At 38.3% G+C, this 26,177-nt stretch overlaps 1 protein-coding gene across 1 annotated transcript; it reads left to right on the forward strand.

Annotated features, from left to right (window-relative positions):
• The first annotated feature begins 842 nt into the window (after nucleotides 1–842).
• Nucleotides 843–24,966, forward strand: CAGE1 (cancer antigen 1). The gene is given in 14 exon segments (XM_025999230.2): nucleotides 843–975; nucleotides 1,949–2,145; nucleotides 4,963–5,050; nucleotides 9,323–9,852; nucleotides 12,799–13,842; nucleotides 15,341–15,349; nucleotides 15,536–15,658; nucleotides 15,661–15,678; nucleotides 17,989–18,099; nucleotides 20,308–20,388; nucleotides 20,617–20,657; nucleotides 20,659–20,726; nucleotides 23,966–24,068; nucleotides 24,797–24,966. Coding segments are annotated over 14 exon segments (2,619 nt in total). The 3' UTR covers nucleotides 24,870–24,966.
• The last annotated feature ends 1,211 nt before the right edge of the window (nucleotides 24,967–26,177 follow it).

The following is a 26,177-nucleotide window of genomic DNA, read 5'->3' on the forward strand; positions in this document are numbered from 1 at the left end:
GAAAAGGTGATTAAAAAGTTCACTAATCCCTGGCTAGCCTGCTTGACTCACTGGCTTTTTTTTTTATACTTTACGTGATGACATAGTAGCTTGCAGGGGGAGGGGATGGGAATCAAGCCTCAATTATTATTCGTTAATTCAGCAATTCAATAAAATAAAATCAGGCAAATGGCCAGTGACTGTAGATGGAGAAGTTTTAGTAAAAGTAAGTCCTTGGACTGCAAGGTTCGTTCAATCAATAGTCACTCTGTGAACAACATTGCTGTTTGCTGTAAGGAGTTCTGAAAAATCACACGTGGACTCCACTGGATGCACTTAGGGTCTGTAAATACTGTGGGGCACCTGGCTGGCTGTAGGAAGAGCATGCGACTTGATCTCAGGGTGGTGAGTTCAAGCCCTATGTTGGGTGTAAACATCACTTACTTTTTAAAAATGTGTAAATATTGACACCCTTGAAAGGGTGGCAGAGGTTAAAACAGTAAAATGAGTAGGTGCTGAATTGTGATAGAGATTTTATTTTATTTTTAAGATTTTATTTACTTATTCACGAGAGACAGGCAGAGACACAGGCAGAGGGAGAAGCAGGCTCCATGCAGGGAGCCCAATGTGGGACTCGATCCCGGGTCCCCGGGATCACGACCTGGGCTGAAGGCAGATGCTCAACCGCTGAGCCACCCAGGCATCCCTTGTGATAGAGGTTTAGATGCAACAACATTGCAGGAATTTTAAAGATAGATGAATGGGTAGATAGCAAGGTCTCAATGGAGAGAAGCATTTGCCAGTTCAGACTGAAGCAGTTAAGGAGCAGGATCTGACTAGAGCAGGGATGCACCAGATAGGTAATGTGGGTCCAGGCTGTGGGAGACCTAGAAAGTCAAGGAGAAAAACTTGGATTCCATGCAATTGGACATCCTTTCCTCTCCCATCCTCTGACAGGCCTGAGGAAGTCACAAGAGCATGGGCCAGTGCGAAGGTGTAAGAGGTGGAAAGAAAGCATGGATTGTGAAAAACATTTTTTTTAACCAAAAAATTTTTAAAGGTTATTTACTTATTTATTCATGAGAGACACACAGGCAGAGGGAGAAGCAGGCTCCATGCAGGGAGCCCAATGTGGGACTCAATCCTAGGATCCTGGGATCACACCCTGAGCCGAAGGCAGGCGCTCAACCACTGAGCCACCCAGGTGCCCATGAAAATTTTTTTTTTAAGATTTTATTCATTCATGGAAGACACACAGAGAGAGGCAGAGACACAGGCAAAGGGAGAAGCAAGCTCCATGCAGGGAGCCCGACGTGGGACTCGATCCCGGGACTCCAGGATCACGACCTGGGCCAAAGGCAGACGCTAGCTAAACCGCTGAGCCACCCAGGGATTCCCGAAAGTCATTTTTAAAGGAGAGATGCACAGGACTTGGTAACTGGGTAGCCCAGTTGACGAAGTAGAAGGATGCCAAAGGTGTCTCCCAAGTTTTCAAACCAAAATGCCTGAGAGAATAATATGGGATAGGAAAGTGGGGGAAAACTGATGTACAATGTTGGATTTAATTTGGTAATGACACAATAGAGAGTATCAAGTAAATATCAGTACAGTATTTTGTGGAACCTGATAGTCCTCTGATAATATTTTGTAAATATCTCTTAAATGACTGAGAGGTCCCTTTATGATCCGGGTCCCAAGTCTTTTAGGGAATGATTGGATAGTAGCCACATATATTGGCTTGTTTTTGTCCAAATCAGTATTTACTGCTACACAAAGTTCCCATGATATACTCAAACTAAAAATTTTTATTTTTCTAATAACCTGACAACGGACATTTAAAAATTTTAGGACAATGAATGTTGCTGCTTTCTGAATGTGAGGGGGAATGGGAGGAACAACCTCTGTTTGCATATACTAATGAACATTAAAATTACGTTTTTGTTAAAAGAAACCTTCCATAATTCAACAGTTAAAAACAAAGACTATTAAAAAGTTTGGTCATCACCTTCAGATCCTGCGCATTTTGAAGTGGATGCCTCTCATGAAAAATTAGAAGGCGTGTTCAAAGCAGATACCATGAATTTCAGCAGTTTTTCTCAAGACTTAACTCACTCACATTTTCCCTTGTATATGGATACCAACAGTACCACTTCAGATTCGCCTCAGGTGAGCGTTGCTTATAGAGTACTAGGAGGTACAGATGTATTCAGCTTTCACATTGTCTCCCATATGAAAATTTCTTCAAAAACAGGAAGAACACTAAAAGAATTTCCGGTGGAGGCTCAGAGGAGACCCTCAAACAGGAAAAACAGAGTCTGGTTTTCCTAGTTCTGTTAATGTAACAAAGAATTTTACAAATAGTGTTAACACTGATCCTTCCTGGACTCCAAGTGAAGTCTTAAGTGTGCAACCAGGGGACATAGTCACAACAATTCAGTCATAGGCAGGAAAAGAGTCAATGGACAGGACATCTCATCTAGAGCATGTTCTAAAAAATTTTTTTAATTTTTTTTAAATTTTTATTTATTTATGATATTCACAGAGAGAGAGAGAGAGGCAGAGACACAGGCAGATGGAGAAGCAGGCTCCATGCACCGGGAGTCCGATGTGGGATTCGATCCCAGGTCTCCAGGATCAAGCCCTGGGCCGAAGGTGGTGCTAAACCTCTGAGCCACCCAAGCTGCCCTCAAGCATCATTCCTAAAGGCATTGACAGAGCCCTGCATGTAAATGATTTTCTATCTTAATGAAAATTCCAAGTGCCCTTTCTCACCAAATAAAAGATTTTACTGTCCGAAATCATGATGGATGCTGTTCTAAAAGTTTGACATTTATTTAGAGGAATGTAAATAATAGAAATTAATTAGGTTGTGCCATATGTAACTGACACTTTGTAGTTCAAAAATGGAGAAATGTTGACAATTTCATGTGGGTTAGCCCATAAATTGGCATAACCTATCTAAAGGGCTATTCAGTGACCAGAAAACACATTTTATTTTTAATTGTACCTCAAGGAAGTATGCAGATGAGATATGTGCAGAATTACTATAATAAACATTGGGGGTACCTGACTGGCTCTGTCAGAGGAACATGTGATTCTTGATCTGGGAGTTGTTAAGTACAAGCCCCACGATAGGTGTAGAGATTACCAAACACAAATAAATAAAGTTTTTAGAAAGGTAACATTTAAAATTAAAAATAAACTTTAGAAGCAACCCAAATTTTTATCAGTAGGGACTTAAATTATTTGCACATATGTCAGTAGGTATGTAAACCTTAAATATGGTAATACAGATTCAGAGCTGACCCTTGAACAATGCAGGACTTAGGCATACTGACTTCCTTCGAAGTTGAAAAGCTTCATACAACTTTTGAGTCCCCCAGAACAAAAGATCAGAAGCCTTAAAAACAACATAGTCAATTAACACATATTTTGGGTGTTATATTTATTATACATTGTATTCTTACAATAAAATAAGCTAGAGGAAAGAAATGGGATTACAGAAATCATTACAGTGCAGGGGGCACCTGAGTGTCACAGTTGTTTAAGCATCTGACCCAGTTTCAGCTCAGGTCCTGATCTCAGAGTTTTGAGATGGAGCTACCCCTCAGATTCAACCCTCAGTGTGGAGTCTGCTTAAGACTTTCTCTCCCTCCCTCTCTGCCCCTTCCCCCTGTGTGCACACATGCGTGCACTCTCTCTCTGTCAAATAATTTAATAAAAAAATCTTTAGGAGGGTAAAATATATTTACAGTACTATGTTTATAAAAAAATCTGTGTTTAAGTGGACTTGCACAGTTTAAATCTGTTGTTCAAGGATCAACTGTGTATTTGTTGATGTAGAAAAATGATCACATTGCTTCTCACTGGGTAGTGAACTTTTGAGTGGTTTTTTTAACTTTCTTTTTAAAAATAATGTTAAAGATTCTTTTTATAATGATAACGTTATATTTTAACTTCAAAAGAAAATTTGGTTATAGTATTACAGTGTTAATCAGAGTCTAACCATTATGTATCAAATTATGAAGAATGAATGTCTTATGTCAAGAGGTTCTCTTTCTTGGAATTCACTATTTTATTTTTCACAAAGAATTTACAGACCGAAGGAACAAAAGGCATATTCTAGTTAAAAATGGTATTATCATAGAGATGCTATGGTAATATGACAAGTAGTGGAGTCTGTGTAAATATGACATCAATACATGTGAATAATGCTATTTTATTTCCCAAGTATATTATTTTTCATACTTCTAAAATCTCCTTAGTAGAAATGGCCTAAATTAGCAAGAAGTCTAAAAAACGAATTGTTGTAAAATATAACTCAGTTTTTCTCCTACTGGAGGTGCCTTCAATAAGTGCAACAATGTTATAAAAAGCATGATTGAATTGAGGTTTGTAACCAGCTGACTTTAGTAAGAGACACAAATTTTTTAGAGCATCATTTAGGTCTCACATACTTGATACACTATTTATGATTAAACCAATGCTTTCCTCATTCAAAAAACTTTCTTTACTATCTTACTTATACTATTAATTTACTTCCAAAACCTTTTATCTTAGATGACATTAAGGGACCTTCGAGAATAAGCACTAGATTTCTTTCTATTAGAATCAGATTTCACCTCAAAAAGACTTGAAGAACAGCTATCCTAATAGTTGTTTAGATCAGATTTAACAAACTTCAAAGGATGATCAGAGATATTATGTCATCATACATCCCCATGTTTATAGTAACATGACTTGATATATCAAAAAAACAAAATATTAAAATAGCAAGATACTTGCTTAATGTTATTAATATCATGTCTCTATTTGCATGGTTTTAGTAAGAAGTTCAGATATACAGAAGGGACTGGTCCTAGAAAGTACACTCTACTCATGCAACAGAAAATACTAACAAATTACATAGCAATGCACATATACATTCAGAAGAGGCTTATGATATTTGAAGTATTAATGCTAATGCCTTATTTATTAATATAGAGTGAAATAAAGAATGTAAAAAGGGAAGATGAATCTAAACTCACACTTTCCAAAGATATTTATGGCACACTAGACGATGGATTAGATGGTGAGTATCACTTTGTTGCCAATAAGCAAACAGAGAAACTAAGATTTTTGTGTGTATGTCCTGTGATAAGAGCAATAATAGTAGTGGGCAGGTGCTAATGCACACTTTCTATGTACAGTTGCTTTTAAAACAGTCCTGTGAAATAGGGCTTTTCTCTTTCTTTCTTTCTAAAGATTTTATTTATTTATTCATGAGAGAGACACACACACAGAGAGGCAGAGACTGAGGGAGAAGCGGGCTCCATACAGGGAGCCCGATGTGGGACTTGATCCCGGGTCTCCAGGATCAGGCCCTGGACCAAAGGCCGGTGCTAAACCACTGAGCCACCATGGATCCCCTTTTTTTTCTTTTTAAATAAGGGTTGTTTTATCTTCATTTTACATGGGAAGTACAAACCATAAGCAACACATTTGACTATATTAAATTTTTTAAAAATTTTATATGACCAAATGATAATAAAAAACAATTTCAGACTAAGATATATGCAATGTATGCATTAACAAGATTAGTACCCCAAATAAAGAACTCCAATAAGAAAAAGATACAACTCAATAGAAAAACAGGCAAAGAATATGTATTAGCTTACTAGAGCTGCCATAACAAAATATTAAAGAGCAGATGGCTTCAACAATGGAAATTTCTTTTTTCACAGTCTAGAAGCTGGAAGTCCAAGATCAAATTGTGTGAGAGTAGATTTATCCTGAGACTTCCCAGATAGCAATCCTCTTGTGTTTGCACATGGCCTTTTCTCTGTGCCTCCCTGGTGTCTTAGAACACCAGTCATTGGATTAGGGCCGCACTTTTATGACCTCATTTAACCTTTACTACCTGTTTTAAAGGCCTCATCTCCAAGTACAGTCACATTTTAAGGTACTGGATGTGTGTGGGGGTGGTAAGCCTTCAACGTATGAATGTTTGGGAGATAAAATTCAAGCCAAAACAGTATCTAATAGATCACAGAAAAGTAAACCTTCATGATTTTTTTTTAATTTTTATTTATTTATGATAGAGAGAGAGGGAGGCAGAGACACAGGCAGAGGGAGAAGCAGGCTCCATGCACTGGGAGCCCGACGTGGGATTTGATTCCGGGTCTCCAGGATTGCGCCCTGGGCCAAAGGCAGGCACCAAACCACTGCGCCACCTAGGGATCCCCATGATTATTAAAAAGACCATAAAATTCCATTTTGTTCGTATCAGTTTAATGTGCATTATAGTAGAGCAAAGAAACTTGTGGTGGAAGTACAAATTGGTACAACCACTTTGGAGAGTAATTTTGCAATGCCTAATAAATTTGAAGATATAGGGCAGCCCGGGTGGCTCAGTGGTGTTTAGCGCCACCTTCAGCCCAGGGCGTGATCCTAGAGTCCTGGGATCGAAAACAAATCGGGCTCCCTGCATGGAGCCTGCTTCTCCCTCTGCCTGTGTCTCTGCCTCTCTCTCTCTCTCTCTCTCTCTCTCTCTCTCTCGTTTCTCATGAATAAATATAATCTTTTTAAAAATTTTGAAGATATATGTTTTCTATAGTCCAGCAATTCCACTTTGGTATATACCCAGAACCTGAACAAAAAATTCTTAGTGTACATTGAAATGTATATAAGGATGTTCACTGAAGGGTTATTTTTTAAAAGATTTTATTTATTTATTCATGAGAGACACATGCAGAGAGAGAGGCAGAGACACAAGCAGAGGGTGAAGCAGGCTCCATGCAAGGGAGCCCGACACGGGACTCCATCCCAGGTCCCCCAGATCCCACCCTGGGCTTAAGGTGGCGCTAAACCGTTGAGCCACCCGGGCTGCCCTGAAGGGTTATTTTTAATAGCAAAATTAGAAACAAATATCTAACAAAAAGGAAGTAAAGTGTAATCCTTCAGTAAAATGAACTAGATCTTCATGTGTTTACATGGCTAAATCTGAAAAGCAAAATTTTAAGTGAAATAAAGACTTTCATACGGATATACATTTATATTTTTATATGTAACATATAGGTCACAAATATAATTTGATTCTAATTACATAAAATTTTAAAACACAGAAAATAATATTGTATATCCCAGGGTGCTGCAGGATCTTTTGAAATATTTAAGAAACAGTGATAGCATCTGTTGGATCCCACAAACTACTAGCTTGAGACAGTTCACTATTTCAATGTAAAACCATACTACAACCCTTTCTATAAAATATGATTTGCAAAGCTGGGTTTTTGATGGTTGCTATGATAAAAAGCAAGTATTATATGAAAATCAATGTGGAATAGAAAGTGAGAGTTAATGTTGTCTTATCTGATTTCAAGCTTTGAGATGTGTGGTACACAATAGTACATCCAAGTAGTAAGTTTGGTTGAAATAAAACATGTTTTTTCTTTTGTATGTTTTTGAACATCTACAAACTTGTTAGGAAATACTTAAGTTGAGCTTAACTACTTAATAAATGGAACTCTTAGGTATTTCTTTTGGTCTTTTGGTGCTGCAAAAAATTAGTAAGATGGTCACAAAATTAGAAATTCTGGGAAGTTGATATATGTTATTTAAGGCCCATAAATGAGTAGTGAAAGTAGAAAAATATGGATGGGACGAATGAATACATACTAGCTTCAGTTCATCAGTAGTTATCTCTGGGGAGGAGGAAAAGAGAGAATAAAGGGGAGGCATCATTAATTTTGTAACATTTTATTTCTTTCCATCTTGCCTTATTTGCTTCTGATTTTTTTTTAATTTTTTTAATTAATTTATTTATGATAGTCACAGAGAGAGAGAGAGAGAGAGAGAGAGAGAGAGAGAGAGGCAGAGACACAGGCAGAGGGAGAAGCAGGCTCCATGTAGAGAGTCTGATGTGGGACCCCATCCTGGGACCCCAGGATCACGTCCTGGGCTGAAGGCAGGCATAAACTGCTGAGGCACCCAGGCATCCCTATTTGCTTCTGATTTTTAAAAACATATTAAGTCTAGATAATGTGTCTTATTGAAAAACAACATACCATAGCATTTAGAAATAGTATTCTAGATGGCTAAAATTAGCAACACAGAAAACAACAGATGTTGGAAAGGATGCAGAGAAAGGGGAACCCTCTTACACTGTTGGCAGGAATGCAAACTGGTGCAGCCACTCTGGAAAACAGTATGGAAGTGCCTCAAAAAGTTAAAAATCGAACTATCCTATGACCTGGCAATTATACTAGGTATTTATCCAAAGGATACAAAAGTGCTGATTCAAAGGGGCACATGCACGTCAATGTTTATAGCAGCAATGTCCACGATAGCCAAATTATGGAAAGAGCCCAAATGTCCATCAACTGATGAATGGATAAAGATGTAGTATGTGAATGTGTGTGTGTGTGTGTGTATCAATAATGGAATCTTAGCCATCAAAAAGAATGAAATCTTGCCATTGCAATGACGTGGTTGGAACTAGAGTGTATTATGCTAGGCAAAATAGGTCAGAGAAAGACAAATATATGATTTCACTCGTATGTGGACCTTAAGAAACAAAACAGATGAACATACATGAAGGGAAGGAAAAATAAGATAAAAGCAGGGAGGAAGGCAAACCATAAGAGACTGTATATTTAAGATAACAAACTTGAGGTTGCTGGAGGGGAGATAAGTGATGGGCCAAATGGGTGATGAGTATTGTAGGGTGCTTGTTGGGACAATCACTGGATGTTGTATGTAAGTGATGAATCACTAAATTCTACCCCAAAACATACTACACTATATGTTAACTAACTTGCATTTATATTTTTGAAAAGAAAAATAGTATTCTAGAATCCCAGCTACACTGCTTACCCCACTCTGTGACCCAAGGCAATTAATAAGTGAATTAATATCTCTTATGTCTCAGGTTCCTTATCTGTAAAACAGGAAGAATAACAGTGCCTAGCTCATGGGGTTGTTGTGAGATTAAACAAGTTTATGTTTGTTTGTTATTCTATTTATTGTGCTTTTGTATTTTTTGGAAACATAAAACACTTAAAAATTATAACAAAAAATTTTGAATATATCTTGGGATTTGTTGTAATGGTGTTTGGCCAGAATGACATATAGCAAGCTTTTTTGTAGCAGTCATTTGAGAACTTCTGGCCCCCATGTAAAAGTTCTGTTTGGTTGGCTAGCACAAAGTCATGCTGAAATCCACTAAAAAAAAAAAAAAAAAAAAAAAGCCGAAATAAATATAATTTTAAAAAGACTCCAGCAGCTTATTTCAGACATGTAAATATCTTAACATATAAAGTTATGGTCAGCTAATTCTTATTTCTATCTTTCTCTTTCTAATGAGATGTCACCACTGGAAGTGACTCACAGAACTTACTAACTCAGCCAGTTGACACCAGCCTTTCTTTCTTCAGACAATTTGAACCCATTTGCAAATTTCATCTCACAGAAGCATTTAATACTGAAACAATAACATTTCAAAATCTGACAGAAGGCTTACCTTACACAGAGAAACCAGAAATGCAAAGTCATGTGTGTAATTGTCCAAAAGACACTAATATAAAGGAAGATTCGTTTAAGGAAGAAAATTCAGTGGGAACTGAATTTAGCACCTCCACAAAGGAAGAGCAGCTTGCTCATGAATGTGTCAGACAACTTTCTAGAAGCCCACCTCTGGTCCATAGCAGTGGAGAGACACTGAAATTCACGGAAATGTCACCAGCTCAAAGTGCTGCCACAGAGGCTGCACTCAAACCTAGTCAACCTCAAAGCTTCTTGTATACGGAAAATGTACACAGTGATGTTAAAAAACCTTTTGACAACGAGAATAACTTTAACTTCCTTGATCTGAGAGCTAATTATACAACAGAGGAGGTAAGATTTTTTTTTTTTTTAAGATTTGATTTATTTATTCATGAGAGAGATAGAGGCAGAGACACAGGCAGAGGGAGAAGCAGGCTCCATGCAGGGAGCCTGATGTGGTTCTCGATCCCAGGACTCCAGGATCATGCCCCGGGCCAAAGGCGGACGCTCAACCACTGAGTCACCCAGGCATCCCAAGGAGGTAAGATTTTTGATGGGCGGTATAGTTTGTAGAGTGTTAAAATATGTGCTTTCCAAAAACAACAACATGTATATAAGCTGAGACTTTTCCAAGTAGCTAGATAATCTAATCAGCACGAGGGACATTGCTTCTCTGGCAAAAATGCCTTCTGTGATCTTAATCAATTTAGAAACAAATTTCTTCTAATGAAATTAAGTCCATACTTGAAGGTTAGCTCTACTGAATGATAATTTCTTTGAGGATCAGGGCTCTGTCATCCTTTTACATATGTTAGCATCCACAAGGTACCTTGAATTATGGGCTTTTATGTTTGGTGAATCCAATTGGCTGGAACTCAGAGTTTACAGTAAGGAAAAGATTGAGAAGAAGGAGAGAGATTAGATTATTTGACAAGAAAATCTTAAAATTTTTCTATCAAGGGATTTATTTTTTAAAAGATTTTATTTATTCATGAGAAACAGAGAGACAGAGACATAGGCAGAGGGAGAAAAAGACTTCCTGTGGGGAGCCTGATGTAGGACTTGATCCCAGGACCCTGGGATCACGCCCTGAGCCAAAGGCAGACGCTCAACCACTGAGCCACCCAGGTGCCTTCTATTGAAGGATTTCTATTGACAAGCACAAAATATTAGTTTACCAAAGTGAACATTTTAATTTGTCTTTTGACTTATCTTTCTGGGCACACATGTAGTATCCTAAGAACAATGAAGATGCCTATAGTATAAACTCTGTGTACTCTAAAAATTTTTTTAAAGTAACAATTTTAAGAATTAGTATGGGCAAATAGGTATAATCCAAGAATAGCAAAAATAGTACCTTTTTATTTGTAAGTCTGATGAGAAAAACTATGATATTATGTTTCATTTGCAAGTGTAAGCAGCTTTCTGTTCATTTATTTGGAAGCAGCATTTTAAAAAGAACTTTATTTCCTCTGTTGATTCAGGAAAATGACGTTTTAAAAAAATGTTTAACGTTTCTTCAGATTCCTCCTTCCTGTGTCCACTGCATTTAGCAATTTATTCAGTCAATAAATATTTTCAGGGCAGCCTGGGTGGCTCAGCAGTTTAGCGCTGCCTTCAGCCCAGGGCCTGATCCTGGAGACCCGGGATCGAGTCCCACATTGGGCTCCCTGCATGGAACCTGCTTCTCCCTCTGCCTGTGTCTCTGGTGCGCTCTCTCTCTCTGTCTCTCTCTCTGTCTCTCTGTCTCTCATGGATAAATAAATAAAATTTAAAAAAAAAAATATTTTCAGGAATTTATTATGTGGAGGCCCTGCACTATGTGTTGGCTATAAAAAAAAGATATAGGTCTTTGTCTTCATGATAGTAACACCGTAGTAGAGGAAACTCACATTAAATAATCACACAAATGTAGACTTTCAAATATGGTGAGTAGTTACATATAAAGTGTATGTTTAAGTTATATATGTTATATAATATTATGTATAAACTATAAACAAAAGTATGATAAGTGCTGTGAATAAAATGATGCAAATACTACCGTTCGTGAAGTAGAGGATATTGAGCTGAGCTCTGAAGGATGAGCTAGGAGTTACTAAAGTAACTTTGGGTGGGAGAGCATTCCATGCAGCAGTAACACATGTAAGAACCCTGTGGCTTCAGGGAGCATGACACCCAGTAGGACCTGACAGAAGCCCAGTGTTGCTGGATCAAAGGCAGCAGACAGTTGATGTAGATGAACAGGTAACATGGGTCAGGCATCAAGACTAGACATCAGGAGGGATAGGCCTCAGTAGGAATAGTTGTCTTTATCCCAGAGTAATGGTGAACCATTAAAACATAGGAGTCCACTGTCTCTAAATTCTAGAAAGTGATACAGCCCACCCCTGCAGATATATTTTACAGAGTTTTAAATGTCCTACTCATTTCAGCATTTTCTTGCTACAACTTATTATCCTTTTAAAAAGCCCCCCAAACCTGTATTGTGGGCAGAAAGTCAATCACGAGGCATGGCCATCTGATATTCTTACACTCACAGGAGTCATAGCTGTGAGATAATGGCTTAATGAGCAATAACAGAAGTCTTCGTTCAAGAGTCCTCACAGACTGTAGAGTAATTGAAAAATTTGTCGTAATTCATTTGAAGTCAAAGAAAGTACCTCACATGAGTTCAGAAACGTTTGTGTCATAGAAAGTGGTGAGAGTATTAAAGCTGAGTTTTTCTTTTGTAAAAGTAAATGTGATACATCTACATATATATATATATATATATATATATATATATATATATACTGTTTGTGATCTGCTGTGCCATTCAGTGCTATGTATATACTTAGCAGTTCCTATGTAAGTATGTTCATTAAAAAGGTATTATTATTGGGCACCCGAGTGGCTCAGTGGTTCAGCGTCTGCCTTTGGCTCAGGTCATGATCCCGGGGTCCTGGGATCAAGTCCCACATCAGGCTCCACACGGGGAGCCTGCTTCTCCCTCTGCATGTGTCCCCACCTCTCCATCTTTCATGAATAAATAAATCTAAAAAATAAAAAAAAACGAAGTTATTATTATTGGAAGGAGATATTATCATTGCTCTTTTATGCTGAGGAAACCACACTAGGAATCCAGGATTCAAGCAAACTCTATCTGACTTTAAAACTCATGATCTTGACGGGATGAGCACTGGGTGTTATGCTATAAATTGGCAAACCAAACTCCAATAAAAACATATACAAAAAATAAAATAAATAAAACTCATGATCTTTACACTCTTTTTCACACTTACGTACTCTACTTTACAGATTGTAGTGTCTTCAAAAGGAGTACAGAGCTTTGAGGATGTTCCTGACATGCCAGTCTGTTGCCAAAAGGAAGCTGCCCTGGAGGGCCTGGCCAGTCCAAGGATTGCCTCACCTTGGTTTCCTGCAGGCATTCCTTGGAGCGGTGGAGCACCTCTGGGTGATGGCAAGATGCCTGACACAGAGCAGGAATTGGAAAGCTCACAATCTCTGGAAGAGGAGATGGCTTGCGAAGTCTTGGGGAAATTAGAGCATACTAATAGAAAGCAGCAAAGCCAGATCCAAGACCTGCAGAGTAGCAACAAATATCTAGAGAGGAAGGTGGAGGAGTTACAGATGCAGGATACCAAACAGCAGGTGTTCGTGGATATCATAAATGAGCTGAAGGCCAAGGTGGAGGAATTAATTGAGGACAAATACAGAATGATGCTGGAGAAGAGCGACACCAACAAGACACTGCAGAATTTGCACAAGGTCTTAACTCACACCCAAAATCGTCTTCAGGAAGTGAAGAATGAAAAGGAGATCTTGCAGCTGGAGCTTAAGAGGATCAAGGCCAATTTTGTTCACCTACAGGAGAAGTACATGACGGCAGTGCAACAGAGAGACAAAACCGTCAGCCTGTGCCTACAGATGAACAGAACCATCACCGAGAAAGAAGAAGAGGTTGAGAGGCTGCAGCAACTGAAGGGAGAGCTGGAAAAGGCTACCACCTCCGCTCTGGACTTGAAAAGAGAGAAAAAGACCCTCGAACAAGAGTTCCTATCTTTACAGGAGGAACTTCAGAAGCACAAGAAGGAAAACCTGGAAGAAAGGCAGAGCCTGAAATTGAGGCTCGAGAAGCTTCTCGCTCAGGTTAGTCATTTGCAGTTCGTATCAGAAAATGAGAAGGCAAAGAACACTCAACTCCAGCAGCAGGTCCAGGATGTGCAGCAGGAAATCGCAAGGCTTCGGCAGCAGGTGCAGGTGCAAAGTGATGCCCCTCAGTTTGAGACAGTGCAGTTACAGGAACACCCCGGGGAAGCAGTGGAGGCGGATGGCACAAAGGTATCCATCAGGTTCTCCAATGCTGAATTTCACAATTTTCCAACTTGCCCACAATCTATTGATGCACATTTAGACACCGTGCTCATATTTGTTGGCAGAAAGAATTACTAACGAGAGAGAGAGAGAGAGAGAGAGAGAGAGAATGGAAAATGTACCACAGGTTTGGAGAAGTTCCTCTAGTTCTTAGGTACTCACATTGCAGAAGAGCCATTTCTGAGCTCTTGTGACTTGGTAGAGGTGAAAATTAATGTGGGAACTTCTGGGTACCTGTGACCAATCATCTGAAGCTTCCCTGAGGATGAAGGATCTTCTGGGTGGAGATCTCCATGTATTCATGCCACATCTGCCTAACAATAGAACTAAATAATGCAATTACATATTGGTTTACAAGGTCAGACAAACCTATATCACATACTAATTTTGTGAAATTATAAACTTTTTTATTGAGATGTAATTGACATGTAACATTGGTTTCGGGTATGCTACATGATTTGCTATTTGCATATGTTGCAAAATGATCACCACACTAAGTCTAAGTTAACATCTGTTAAAAACAGCATGAGAGCCTCATCTCAATATGTCTGGAGAGGTTGTAATTTTGTATTCTCTGCAGTTCAAATGGCTTTTTTGGCATGGAACCTGGAAGCATGTCCTGGAAGTGATCATTTTCACAAGCCAGCGCACATCTATTTCAGTTTTGCAGGCCTGTCTTAAAATATTTATAGTACAACCTTATTAATTCTGACTACTTAGAAGGCTAATCTGAACTAAAAAAATGTGTTTATTTTAAAACTTTTATAACAACTTGAGCTGATTATATTACCTTGAGGATGTCCTTAGTGGACTTTGAGGAATCCATAATGAGCACAAGTATTGTTTGCAAGTAAGCAGTTCTATTATTTTTTAATGATTCTCAGGAAAATATTGTTCTATGTTTAAAAAATTCTCTTTATAATCTTTTCTCCAGGAATAAGTTAGGATGATCTAACCCAGTGGTTCTCAAACTTTAGCATTTATGAGACTTAGCTGTGAAAAGGCAGATTCCTGGGGCCCACCTCCACTTTTCTGATTCAGTAGGTGTGCCTTGGGGCCCGAGAATGTGCATTTCTAATAAGAGCCAAAGTCTCTCACAATGCTGCTGGGCCAAGGGTCACACCTACCCTAAGCAGAACCACTACCCTAAGCAGAGATGACAAGCACCCCTAAGAGTGATATTTAATTCAGCATATTGCTTGGGCTGAGTGGCTTAATCAGTTAAGCATCTGACTTTGGCTCAGGTTATGATCCCAGGTCCTGGGATCGAGCCCTGAGTCTGGCTCCCTGCTCAGCTGGAAGCCTGCTTCTCACTCTCCCTCTGCCCTAAGCCCCCATTCTAGCTTGCACTCTCTGTCTCTCAAATAAATAAATAAAATATTTTTTAAAAAATTCAAGATTTTACTTAAAAAGCAATCCAGACTCTTTGTCTTTATCATGACGTGTCTGAATTGTGTACACATAGGATGTAAAGGTGGTGCATTCTTTTTTTTTTTAATTTTATTTATTCATGAGAGACACAGAGAGGCAGAGGCACAAGCAGAGGGAGAAGCAGGCTCCATGCAGGGAGCCTGATATGGGACTCGATCCTGGGACCCCAGGATCATGCCCTGAGTCAGGGGCAGATGCTTAACTGCTAAGCCACCCAGGTGTCCAAAAGATGGTGCATTCTGATTTGGTCCTGAATTCCTCACCTGGTGAAGAAGAGAGCCTAAATCCCCTAGACAAGAAAATAAGTTCTCAGCTGATCTCCAAAATTCAAAATCTTCTGGCTCTAGTGGTAGAGAGACCACCACATGCCAGGTAATTTTTAAAAATTGTATTTCTGTTGGGAGAGAGAGAAATATCAAGATTGAACAAAACAGAAGAGGCAGTCTAAAGCCACAGAGAGTTAAGTTATGGGAGAAAAAAATGGAAGACAAAATATAGACCCTTAAGCCAAGCATTCAGCTTTTCCTTCTTCCTACTGCTTTTTTATCTTTCTTCAATACCTAATTCCCACAAGTCTCCAATAAGATAACCAAATTAGATAAAAAATAAGGGTATCAGACAAAAACCCTTCACTTAGTACTTCTTCCGTGACCTGGAACCTCTATCAGAGTGGTAATCCCCTGGTGATGGGTGAGTGTTCCCATCAGTGAGCCATTGACCCAATCTAAAATTTAGCTTTTGGATAGAGGGAGAGCAGTAGGGAGTTGGGTACACTGGTGGGATGAAGAACAAAATTGGTGTCAGGTGAGTTTGAATCCTGACTTCACCAGCTCTTGGCTTGTGTGCCTTGTCAGCCTTAGCTTCCTCTTCGTGAGTAGGGGAAATGACACTTGCCGCTGCCCTGGGAGGTAACGAGCACTGCTATAATGAGAGACCATATTACAGGACTGGCATTTGATAGTATCTCAAATGAGCTGGCTATGTTTCTTCCTCTTCTGTTAATGTCCATATCTTGGATTTTAAGTGCAGTCATCTCACCCAAAATTGAGGGGCATGGTCTGTGATGGTCCTGATCCAACACAACCCTTATATCTATTTTGTTTCAGCTAAGTTTGTTGAACGCTAGCATTTTTTTAGTGCTAGAAATGGACCTGAGCATTTTATGGGGAGATCACAAAGTGGTGGCCCACAGACTACATCCACCTGAAGTTTTGTTTTTCGGTGTGTGAGTCTGAATGTGGCACAGACTCTTCTTAGCTACAAACTTTCACATCCCATTTTGTTCCTTCAGACGTTTGCTTACTCACCCTAAGGCTTGATTCCCCCCATATCACTGGAAGCTGCTGTTCTTTCTGCCTTATTTGCGAGCTGTTGCTTCTGTACCACACCTCCCAAGGAGGAATGTGTCTCTAGCCCTCTTGTCCGTAGATGGCATCCCATACCAAACAAATATTATGTTTGCTAATTCTGTGTCTCCCACACCCACTACACCAGAAGCCTTCAACATCGGGCACCTGGGTGGCTCAGTGGTTGAGCGTCTGCCTTTGGCTCAGGTCATGATCCTGGAGTCCTGGGATTAAGTCCCCGCATCGGGCTCCCAGTGGGGAGCCTGCTTCTCCCTCTGCCTATATCTCTGCCTCTCTCTGTGTGTCTATCATGAATAAATAAAATCTTAATTTTTTTTTATTTTTTTTATTTATTTATGATAGTCACACACAGAGAGAGAGAGAGAGAGAGTCAGAGACATGGGCAGAGGGAGAAGCAGGCTCCATGCACCAGGAGCCCGACATGGGGCTCGATCCCGGGTCTCCACGATCGCACCCTGGGCCAAAGGCAGGAGCTAAACCGCTGCGCCACACAGGGATCCCGAATAAATAAAATCTTAAAAAAAAAAAGAAGCCTTCAACATCAGAAACTTGTTGCTTCATATGCCCTGTACCTAATACAGGTTAAGCCCTTAATTGGCACTCAACAAATTATTTATTGACTTCACAACCTGTCCTTGAAGTCTTAAGTTTGTCGCTATTTTTCATGGGTTATCTCACCAATCCTTATACCATTCTTTATATTATCATGCTTTTTTTTCAAATGGGAAAAATAAGATCAGATCGGACCAAATCAAATCATGGAAAAATAAACTGAGGCTTAGAAGAGTCAAGTTTCTTGTCCTTTGTCTCACATTGTATTAAGCAGCAGAACTTAGATACTAACTCAGGCAGTCCAGCTCATGCACATATTTTTGATTTTGAGGTTATACATGCAAATACCTTCATTCTAGGCACCTTTAAATATCTAGAGTTTCAATATTATTGAGGATATCTGATTACCCTAGTGTCAGACACAGCAATTTGGCTGAAATTTGGATTTGTAAGCTGATTAGGCCAGGCTAACAGGATGTACGTGTGAATGCCTAAGCATGTATTGTTATTGGAGGTGAAGATTAACTTCCCAGTGATCATTTAATTGGTACCAAAAACAACTTATATGCAAGGGTGAATCTGTAAGAATTCTTTCCACACTAACCGTTTACTAGATATCTTATGAGTAATTGAAGAATTGAGTCCAATATTTTATCTCTTTTGGTTTGGTCACTTGTTCTGGAATTTTTTGTGTGTTTTTTTCTGTCCTCCTTTAGCTTTAGGGAAAACTTTTTAATATAACTTCTCAAACTGTTATTCTTAGGACATCACCATTCCTGATGCTGAATATTTCAAAGAGAGCAAGAAAGTTAGTGATATAATGCTACAAAAATTGAAGCACTTGTATCTTAAAAAGGAAAGTTTAGATAAAGAGGTACTGTGTTTATTCTTTTTCTAAAAATTGTTTATTTTTTCTGAAAAAAAGTCAAAGAAAAAGGTAATACAAAAATATAAAGAAAGTCTCCAAATTTGGATTTTTTTTAAGCATTGGTTTTTGAGGGGGCCTGGGTGGCACAGTTGGTTAAGTGTCCTACTCTTGGTTTCGGCTCAGGTCATGATTTCAGTGTCATGAAATTGAACTCTGCATCATGCTCCTTGATTGGCGTGGAGTCCACTTGAGATTCCCTCTTCCTCTCCCTCTGCCCTTCTCACTCATTCTCTCCCCCGCAAAAATAAATAAATACTTAAGGGAAAAAATTTGGAGGGGGGACCAGATTAGTTTTGTTATGGCCCTCACCAAAGAGGTATATTATTCAGTAATTTGACTTGTTTTATAATTTAAATTTGTATTAGAAAATACTGTTCATCTACTAAAAATATGGTATAATTATTTTTTCCAGTTTTGCCTGGCTCTACTGATACCTGAAGAATAGTGTATTTTGACATCTTGATAGTGACTTCAGACTTTAGCACTTGGAATAGTGGATACATTGAAAACTGACCATTTTCTTTCTCAAATAGCACTGGGTACAGGAAGGCATTCCTGGAATTTCTTCAATTGTTCTTTGCTTAGTGTAGTAGTGGTACAGAGATGGAGTGATAAATCAAGAGAATCAGTGAAATGGGGAAGGTGGTAACAGGATGTTAACTTGCGCCAGTTTTAATGTGAGAGGAATATAGAAGTGGCAAGTGTATCAGGTAACAGAATAAAAACCTACTCAAATATGGGATCTTGGATTGTAGGAACAAATTCGGTCTTATGCTGTCAGGAAATTACTTCTCCGAACTGAGGTGGATAGAAGATTTATTGCAGGTATTCTGGGAAGCCTCTGTCTCCTAGCTAACCTGATCAGGGAATAATGGATATGAAGAAAAACTTCTGTCCTCCATTTCCTAAACCAGCTTTCAAAAATAAGCCCCACTGAATACAATACAAAAGTTTCGGATATTTGTGGTGTTTTGGTAAATTTACTGAATTATTGGCAAGTGAAATGATGTATCTGTGATTAGACTCTGTGAAAGGGGACTGGAGGGAGGAGGACATAGTTGGGGGTGTAAATGATACAAAATTGGCCACTACTGTCAATAGTCAAAGCTGAGTGATAATTACTGGAGGTTCATTAAAGTTTTTTTCTATTTTTTTTTTTAATATTGGAAATTGTTGGGGCACCTGGGAGGCTCTGTCAGTTAAGTGTCTAACTCTTGATTTTGGGTCAGGTCATGATCTCAGGGTTGTGAGATTGAGCTTTGCATTGTTTATAAAAAAAATAATTCTGTGCATCACACTTTACCTCACTGATTTTTGGAGAAGTTTGAATCTTAAATATTAAGATTTATTGTTATTATACTGAAGGAATATATAAGAAATGATTATAAATTAAATCTAGGGTAGGTTTTTTTTTTTTTTTTTTTTATTCCTTTACGGAAGAATTCTGATAGCCTGACTGTAAAAACAATTAAATATTGGGATAAGCTTCCAGAGACCCCAAGCCCACCCTCAGGTTCTGTGGTGTGCTAGGTAGGACCCATAGGATTGAGCATATGGTGGTACAGTGAGAGGCTACACAGCAAAGTCAGCACAGGGAAAAAGTGCTTGGGGCAAAGTCCAGAGGAAACCAGAGTCAGACTGCCAAGAGTTCTCTTGTGTGGAGTCACAGAAGAAGCACTTCATTTTCCTAGCAATGAGCTCTGACACTATGTGTGAAATTTGTGTCAGGGTCTCATTATAGTCCCAGCACCCAGAGTTTTTACTGGGGGCTGCTCGCCTAGTCATGTCTGCCTAGCACGTACTAAAACTCTGAACCCTCCAGAAGGAAAGAGGCATTCAGTATAAGCTGCACGCTTTGTACAAATAGGGTAGGCACAATGAGCCATTTATATTTTAGAATGATGAAAATCCTTCTGCAATCCAGGTTCCCACATGGCAGTCAGGGGGCAGCATGACTAGCAGGCCTTCTTAGGGAAGCAGCCTCAGATCTGCTGTGTGAACTCTTTTCTGTACAAGAGCTGTAGAAACAGTTGATGTTTGGAGACTGGGGAGTGGATGGTGCATGGTTTGATGATTTTATTATAAATGTTATTTGAATGTAGTTTTATTTCTTCTCCTTTTCTTTTTTGAAATATAAAATGCTTTTTTCCTTAGGTACTGAAACATAGAGCCAAAATCACAGCTTTTAGAGAGTTAATTGCAAAAGAAAAAGCATTTCAAGATCAGATTATTGAGGTGAGTTTAATGTTTACTGTGTACTGTTTAACATACAACAATAGAATTTCAGATATTTGTGTTCTTTTGGTAAGTTTGTTGAAATCCTTCTAGCTCTAAGTTCTACACTTCTATTATTCTAACCACTGAAGATCTCTTTGATTACTAAACTTATAAAGTATTTATTATCAGATTTTCCAAGGAATGTGAAAGTACTGGAAGCAAACACAAGTATATATTTAATCTCAGGTTATAGGCTTTGATTCAGATGAAGCCAAGAATGTTAGAGATACCTATCTTATTGGGAGCCACGCTGATTAAGTACCACAATCTGAATGAAGATCTTGATTTCTTAGTAAGAAAGACCTTTTATTGCCTTGCTAACATTTTTATCCATAGCACCATTTTATTAACAAGTTTAAGAATATCAACCTTCAAATAATGTGTTCGTTAAAATGGTCACACACTGGCACTGTAGCAGTATTATTCAACTATTATGTGTAGAGTTTAAGTTCTATACTTTGCATTTGCAGGTTTTGATATTTTACATATTGTCCTATCTGATTGCTGTTTAGACTAATATTTATTTCTTTCAAAATGCAGAAATAAAAAATATGTGCTGTTTTTCACAGTGATTGAAACACATTTGTATTTTTGTATATGCTATCACCATCCTGTTTTCTTTTTTTAAAAGATTTTATTTATTTATTCATGAGAGATACACACAGAGAGAGGCAGAGACATAGGCAGAGGAAGAAGCAGGCTCCCTGCTGGGAACTGACGTGGGACTCAATCCCAGAACTCCAGGATCACGCCCTGAGCTGAAGGGAGACGCCCAATGGCTGAGCCACTCAGGTGTCCCACCATTCTGTTTTCTTAAGTTTTATTTATTTTTTTTTAGTAATCTCTACACCCAACCCAGAGCTTGAACTCACAATCCTGAGATCAAGAATCACATGCTCTTCCGGCTGAGCCAGCCAGGCGCCCTACTACCATCATTCTTAATATCAATGTATCAATAGCTGTTTATAACACTATGATTAAGGAGTACTTTGGGAAATTGTCCACTTTAGATACCATCTAAAGGTGAAGGCATCACCACATAAAAGAGATGGTAATTATGTCACTTAATGGAGCTGTCAGCTAATGCTGCATTGGTGATAATTTGGCAATATAAAAAAGTGTCCAATCAGCATGCCGTTCACCTTAACTTACAGAGTTATATGTCAGTTATATCTCAATAAAGCTGGAAGAAAAATAAAGACAGATGAAATAGGAAATATATGTTACAAGTAAATTAAAATGTGATCTTGGTATCTAGATACAGAGTTACAGTCCAACTGGATCCCTCTAATAGCGAAAAGGTGATTATTTTTAATAGTGGTTAATGAGAAAAGTCTATCATATTTCTAAATTATTAAACATTGGCATTCTGCAATAAACTCATAGCATGACCAACCATCTTTGAGAGGGAAGAAAAAGTCCAACGTGGTGAGGGCTCACAAGTTTCTTGTAATTCATTAATTTTTTAAATTTAATAAGTAATTATTGACTTCTCACGAAAGTCTCAAAATAAAAATGCTAGTCACTCTGGAGACAGAAAGCCAAATCAAACATGATCTCTGCTTCCAAGAACCCTAGAAAAGAAGATAAAATACATAAATATTCATGAGGGATAAAGGGGAAGTTTCTTAGAAAACGATACAGTGACCAGTGTCTAACACAGGCAGTGTCTGTCTAATGTTAAGTTCAGAGGAGGAACAGATACTGTCCAAGGAGGGGAGTCATGGGACACCTTGTGAAGGGAATGGCAGCTGGACTTTGAAGACTAGTAAAATTTGAGCACAGGGAGGTTGAGAGGAGAGCTGTAGATTCTATTGTTCATGAGTACATTCTGTGCTTCGGACATAAAAGATGATGCAAGTGGACCTCCATCTTCCCAGAAGCTGGAATGAGAAAAAGGACACACCTGCAAGCATGTCAGGGACACTATATCATTTTTTAAATGTGCTGCAGGCCACTTGTACAAACTGTATCTCAGAGAAACCAAATAGTTGATGAGGGAGGGAGAGCTCTTCACTGAAAAGGTAAGCTATTAAAAGCAGAAGAGAAGATGCATCTTTGGGAGGGGGGGCAATTATAATGGCTGCTAAAAACCTTCACTCAAGACTGAGGGGAAGCTTTTTTTTTAGAGGGAGAGAGAATGGGGGTGGGGGGCAGAAGGAAAGGGAGAAAGAGAATCTTAAGCAAGCTCCACACCTGCACAGAGCCTGATATGGAGCTCAATGTGGGGCTCAATCCCATGACCCTGAGATCATGACCTGAGCCGAAATCAAGAGTTGGACACTTAAATGACTGAGCCACCCAGGCACCCCTAGGGGCGCAGCTTTTAATGAATGGGTCAGACTGACAAGCACCTGAGCCTGCTAATCAAGTCTCAACCCCACTAAAGGTGAGGCACGCACACCTGTGCCCCCTGACGTGATGCAGGAAGACATACACAGCACATCTAGGAAGTCTTCTCACCAAAATAACTGGATCCAAAGGCAGGATTCTAGACCCAACTACCTTGACAGGAGATAAAGAGACATATTATGACACCATGATAACAAATCCAGAGTGTGGAAAATTCTCATCAGTAAACACTTGGCCTGAGAAAAGGGGGGGTCATAAGATCCAGCCTCATATCAAGCTCTATGCTCAGCTGAATGTCTGCTTGTCCTCTCTGCTCCTCCCCCTGTTTGTACACACTCTCTCAAATAAATAAATAAATAAATACTAAATAAATAAATAAATAAATTTAAAAATATTTTAAAAATAAGTAAGAATAAGAAAGTTGCTATTTCTGCAGCAAATTTGTTTTGCTATTGCTTCCCCTAGGGGATTTCACTATAGACACATAAGTATATCTAAAGCATTAGAAGACTTATGGCCATTCTTAACATTGGTATTTAATGTGTACATTTCTGTCATTTTTCTTCTATAATTGATTTGAAAATGAAGGTAATTGCTGAGGGACCTTGTGAATACCATTTTCTGATCATTAATTCAAGATGTCACTTTTAGAAATAAAATTTTAAATTTTTTTTGTTTGCAAATAAACATTGATCTTAGGTCAGAACATGGCATACATTGAGCAGAACCTTTTTTAAAACCTGCCATCATTTGTGCAAATCGAGAATATTTTTCAAGCCTGACTATGCATCATCAAGCACATTAGTGCTTTATTTCAAATATAATCAAATATGTTTATATATATTGGTTATAAATGGAAAGAGGGTAAAAAAAAAAAGGTAGTGAAGATTTGAGGCTGATATTTTTATTCACTACCAAGTGTCAAATTATTTGCGAAGCTGTTTCATAATATTAAAGTGGAGAAAATTATAACTAATTATAAAATTATAATTTCTGCCTATCTGTTCTAAATGCAGTCTAACCAGGATTAGCATCTATTGATTTACCTATGGTACAACTTGGTTTAAGAAATCTTGGAATAAAGATTAGGCCACTGTTCTTATTTGTTCTCAGTATCCATATATGGTTTTCATGGTTAGTATTTTTCAGTTAACAGTTTCCAGGTTAGTATTTTTACCAACTGCAAAATTGGGAAATCTTCTAGAGTCAAAAGAAGACCACTGCAACAGACTCATTGAAGAAAATGACAAATATCAAAGACATTTAGGCAACTTAATAAATAAGGTATAATTTTTTAATAGAAATCTTTGTTTTTAAAAACTATCCCAAATACTTAAATAATAGAATTTTGGTGCTACAAAGGAGCTGAGGAATGATGGAGCATATTTATATTGATTCTATTTACTTCATAACATTACAAAATGCTCCTTTAAAAAAATTTGTTTGAAGATTTTATTCATGAGAGAGGGAGAGAGGCAGAGACATAGGCAGAGGGAGAAGCAGGCTCCCTGTAAGGAGCCCAATGTGGGACTTGATCCCAGGACTCCGGGATCACAACCTGAACCGAAGGCAGACACTCAACCACTGAGCCACCCAGGTGCCCCTATAAAATGCTCCTATTAGCTTTTTAGAGGACACCTAGAAAAGAGCATTATGTGTATCTTTACCTGTACTGTCAGCAATTTCAGGTCTTAGTATTGGGATTTCATTTTGAGGATAATTATAGAAATCTTGCCAACTTAACATTGCAATTTACCTCCTAAAAGTTGCATTAACTTTAACCCTTAGTGGATGCATCCACTGCTTGTGTGGAAGACAAGTGGATTAGAGTTGACCCCATGCTACAGTTGTCTACTTTCTGACACTTCATTCCTTCTATTCCTGATTTCAAACTGTAAGATTTTTGCCTTGTGTAAAATTACTGGGAGTCACATAATTGAATGTCATTGTGTAGAGATTTTTTTTTAAGTAAACAGAATAAAATATTTTTTAAAATAAAAGTAAAAAATAAAAATTCCTCATATGAAGAAATCAGCGAATATGCTGACCAAAGGCTCGAGATATCCCACTCTCAGATTGCACAGTAAGTTGAAAAAGCGTTTTAAATTTTGTAAATCTTTACTGATATTTTATTTTGCTCTCTGGCTTGCCAAACTTATGTTCACTGACTGCTAGGAAGAGAAAAAAAGTGCAATTTTTATGAATTAAGACCATTTCTTCAATAAAATAGTCTGCTTAATGTCTGACTACTTGAATAACCAGATTTTCATCTTCCTTTCTCAGAGTTCCCTTTAATTTCAGGGAGGGGGAAGGTGACAGGATCAGTGAGAAACATCCAAAATTTTCAGAAGATAGTCCATGGTATTTAAGTAAAATGACCTTGCAATGCTTAGGCTTTATTCACAAAAAGTTTTGAAGGCACGCCAAATGAAACATACATTTATTAAGAACCAACTAAACTCTCTCATTAGAATGAGATTCAGCTGACAACACTCCAAAATTAGTGTTTTTAAATTCTGCAAAAATTTTTGCTTATTTATTATCCTTATTTCTCATATGCTGTTTCCTTATCCTTCCCCCAATTTCATTTATACTGTGTTGGCTATCACTAGAGCTTAAGCAAAAGGTCTAATCTTACATAGAAAGACACCCCAGGGCAGCCCGGGCCGCCTTCAGCCCAGCGCCTGATCCTGGAGTCCCGGGATCGAGTCCCACATCGGGCTCCCTGCATGGAGCCTGCTTCTCCCTCTGCCTGTCTCTGCCTCTCTCTCTGTGTCTCTCATGAATAAATAAATAAGATCTTAAAAAAAAAGACACCCCAAATATGACGAGGTTCCTTTACAGCTAACTCACCACAAGATAATTGAAAGACACTGTGGGTATTTGTATCTTGGGAAGTTTGTTTTTATTTTTCACTATTGTTTCTAAGCAGAATGAATATTAAAACAATTTTCTGGTTTTTCAGACTGACACTGGCAAGTTTTAAATTTGAAAGAGAAGAGGATGTTATTATACACTCAAGAGAAGTAAAATAAGACTGCTTTGGCTTATAATTGAGAAAACTCAGAAAACTCAGCCGATGCTCAATCATCACGGGCTCATGAAATGTAAAAATAATAAATAACCTAATGTTTCTAAAACAATATCAACTCATCACTCAGGCCACATTACTGTGCCCCAGTTATTCTTAAAATTAAAATATTTTGAACTTTCATTTTCAGAAAAGTGGCTGATCCAGTATGTGTTCAAGAAGAGATTTGACATCTGAGGTCTATATATAAATTGTACTAAAATGGTTGTGATTGTGGCTGCTTATTAGAATTCCTTTGAATTTTTTTTACAAAACATCCAATAAACTAAAATACCATGTGGGTTCTGGCATCAGTGTATTTCAA

This window comes from Vulpes vulpes, chromosome 12 (genome assembly GCF_048418805.1).
Source record: "Vulpes vulpes isolate BD-2025 chromosome 12, VulVul3, whole genome shotgun sequence".
NCBI lineage: Eukaryota > Metazoa > Chordata > Mammalia > Carnivora > Canidae > Vulpes > Vulpes vulpes.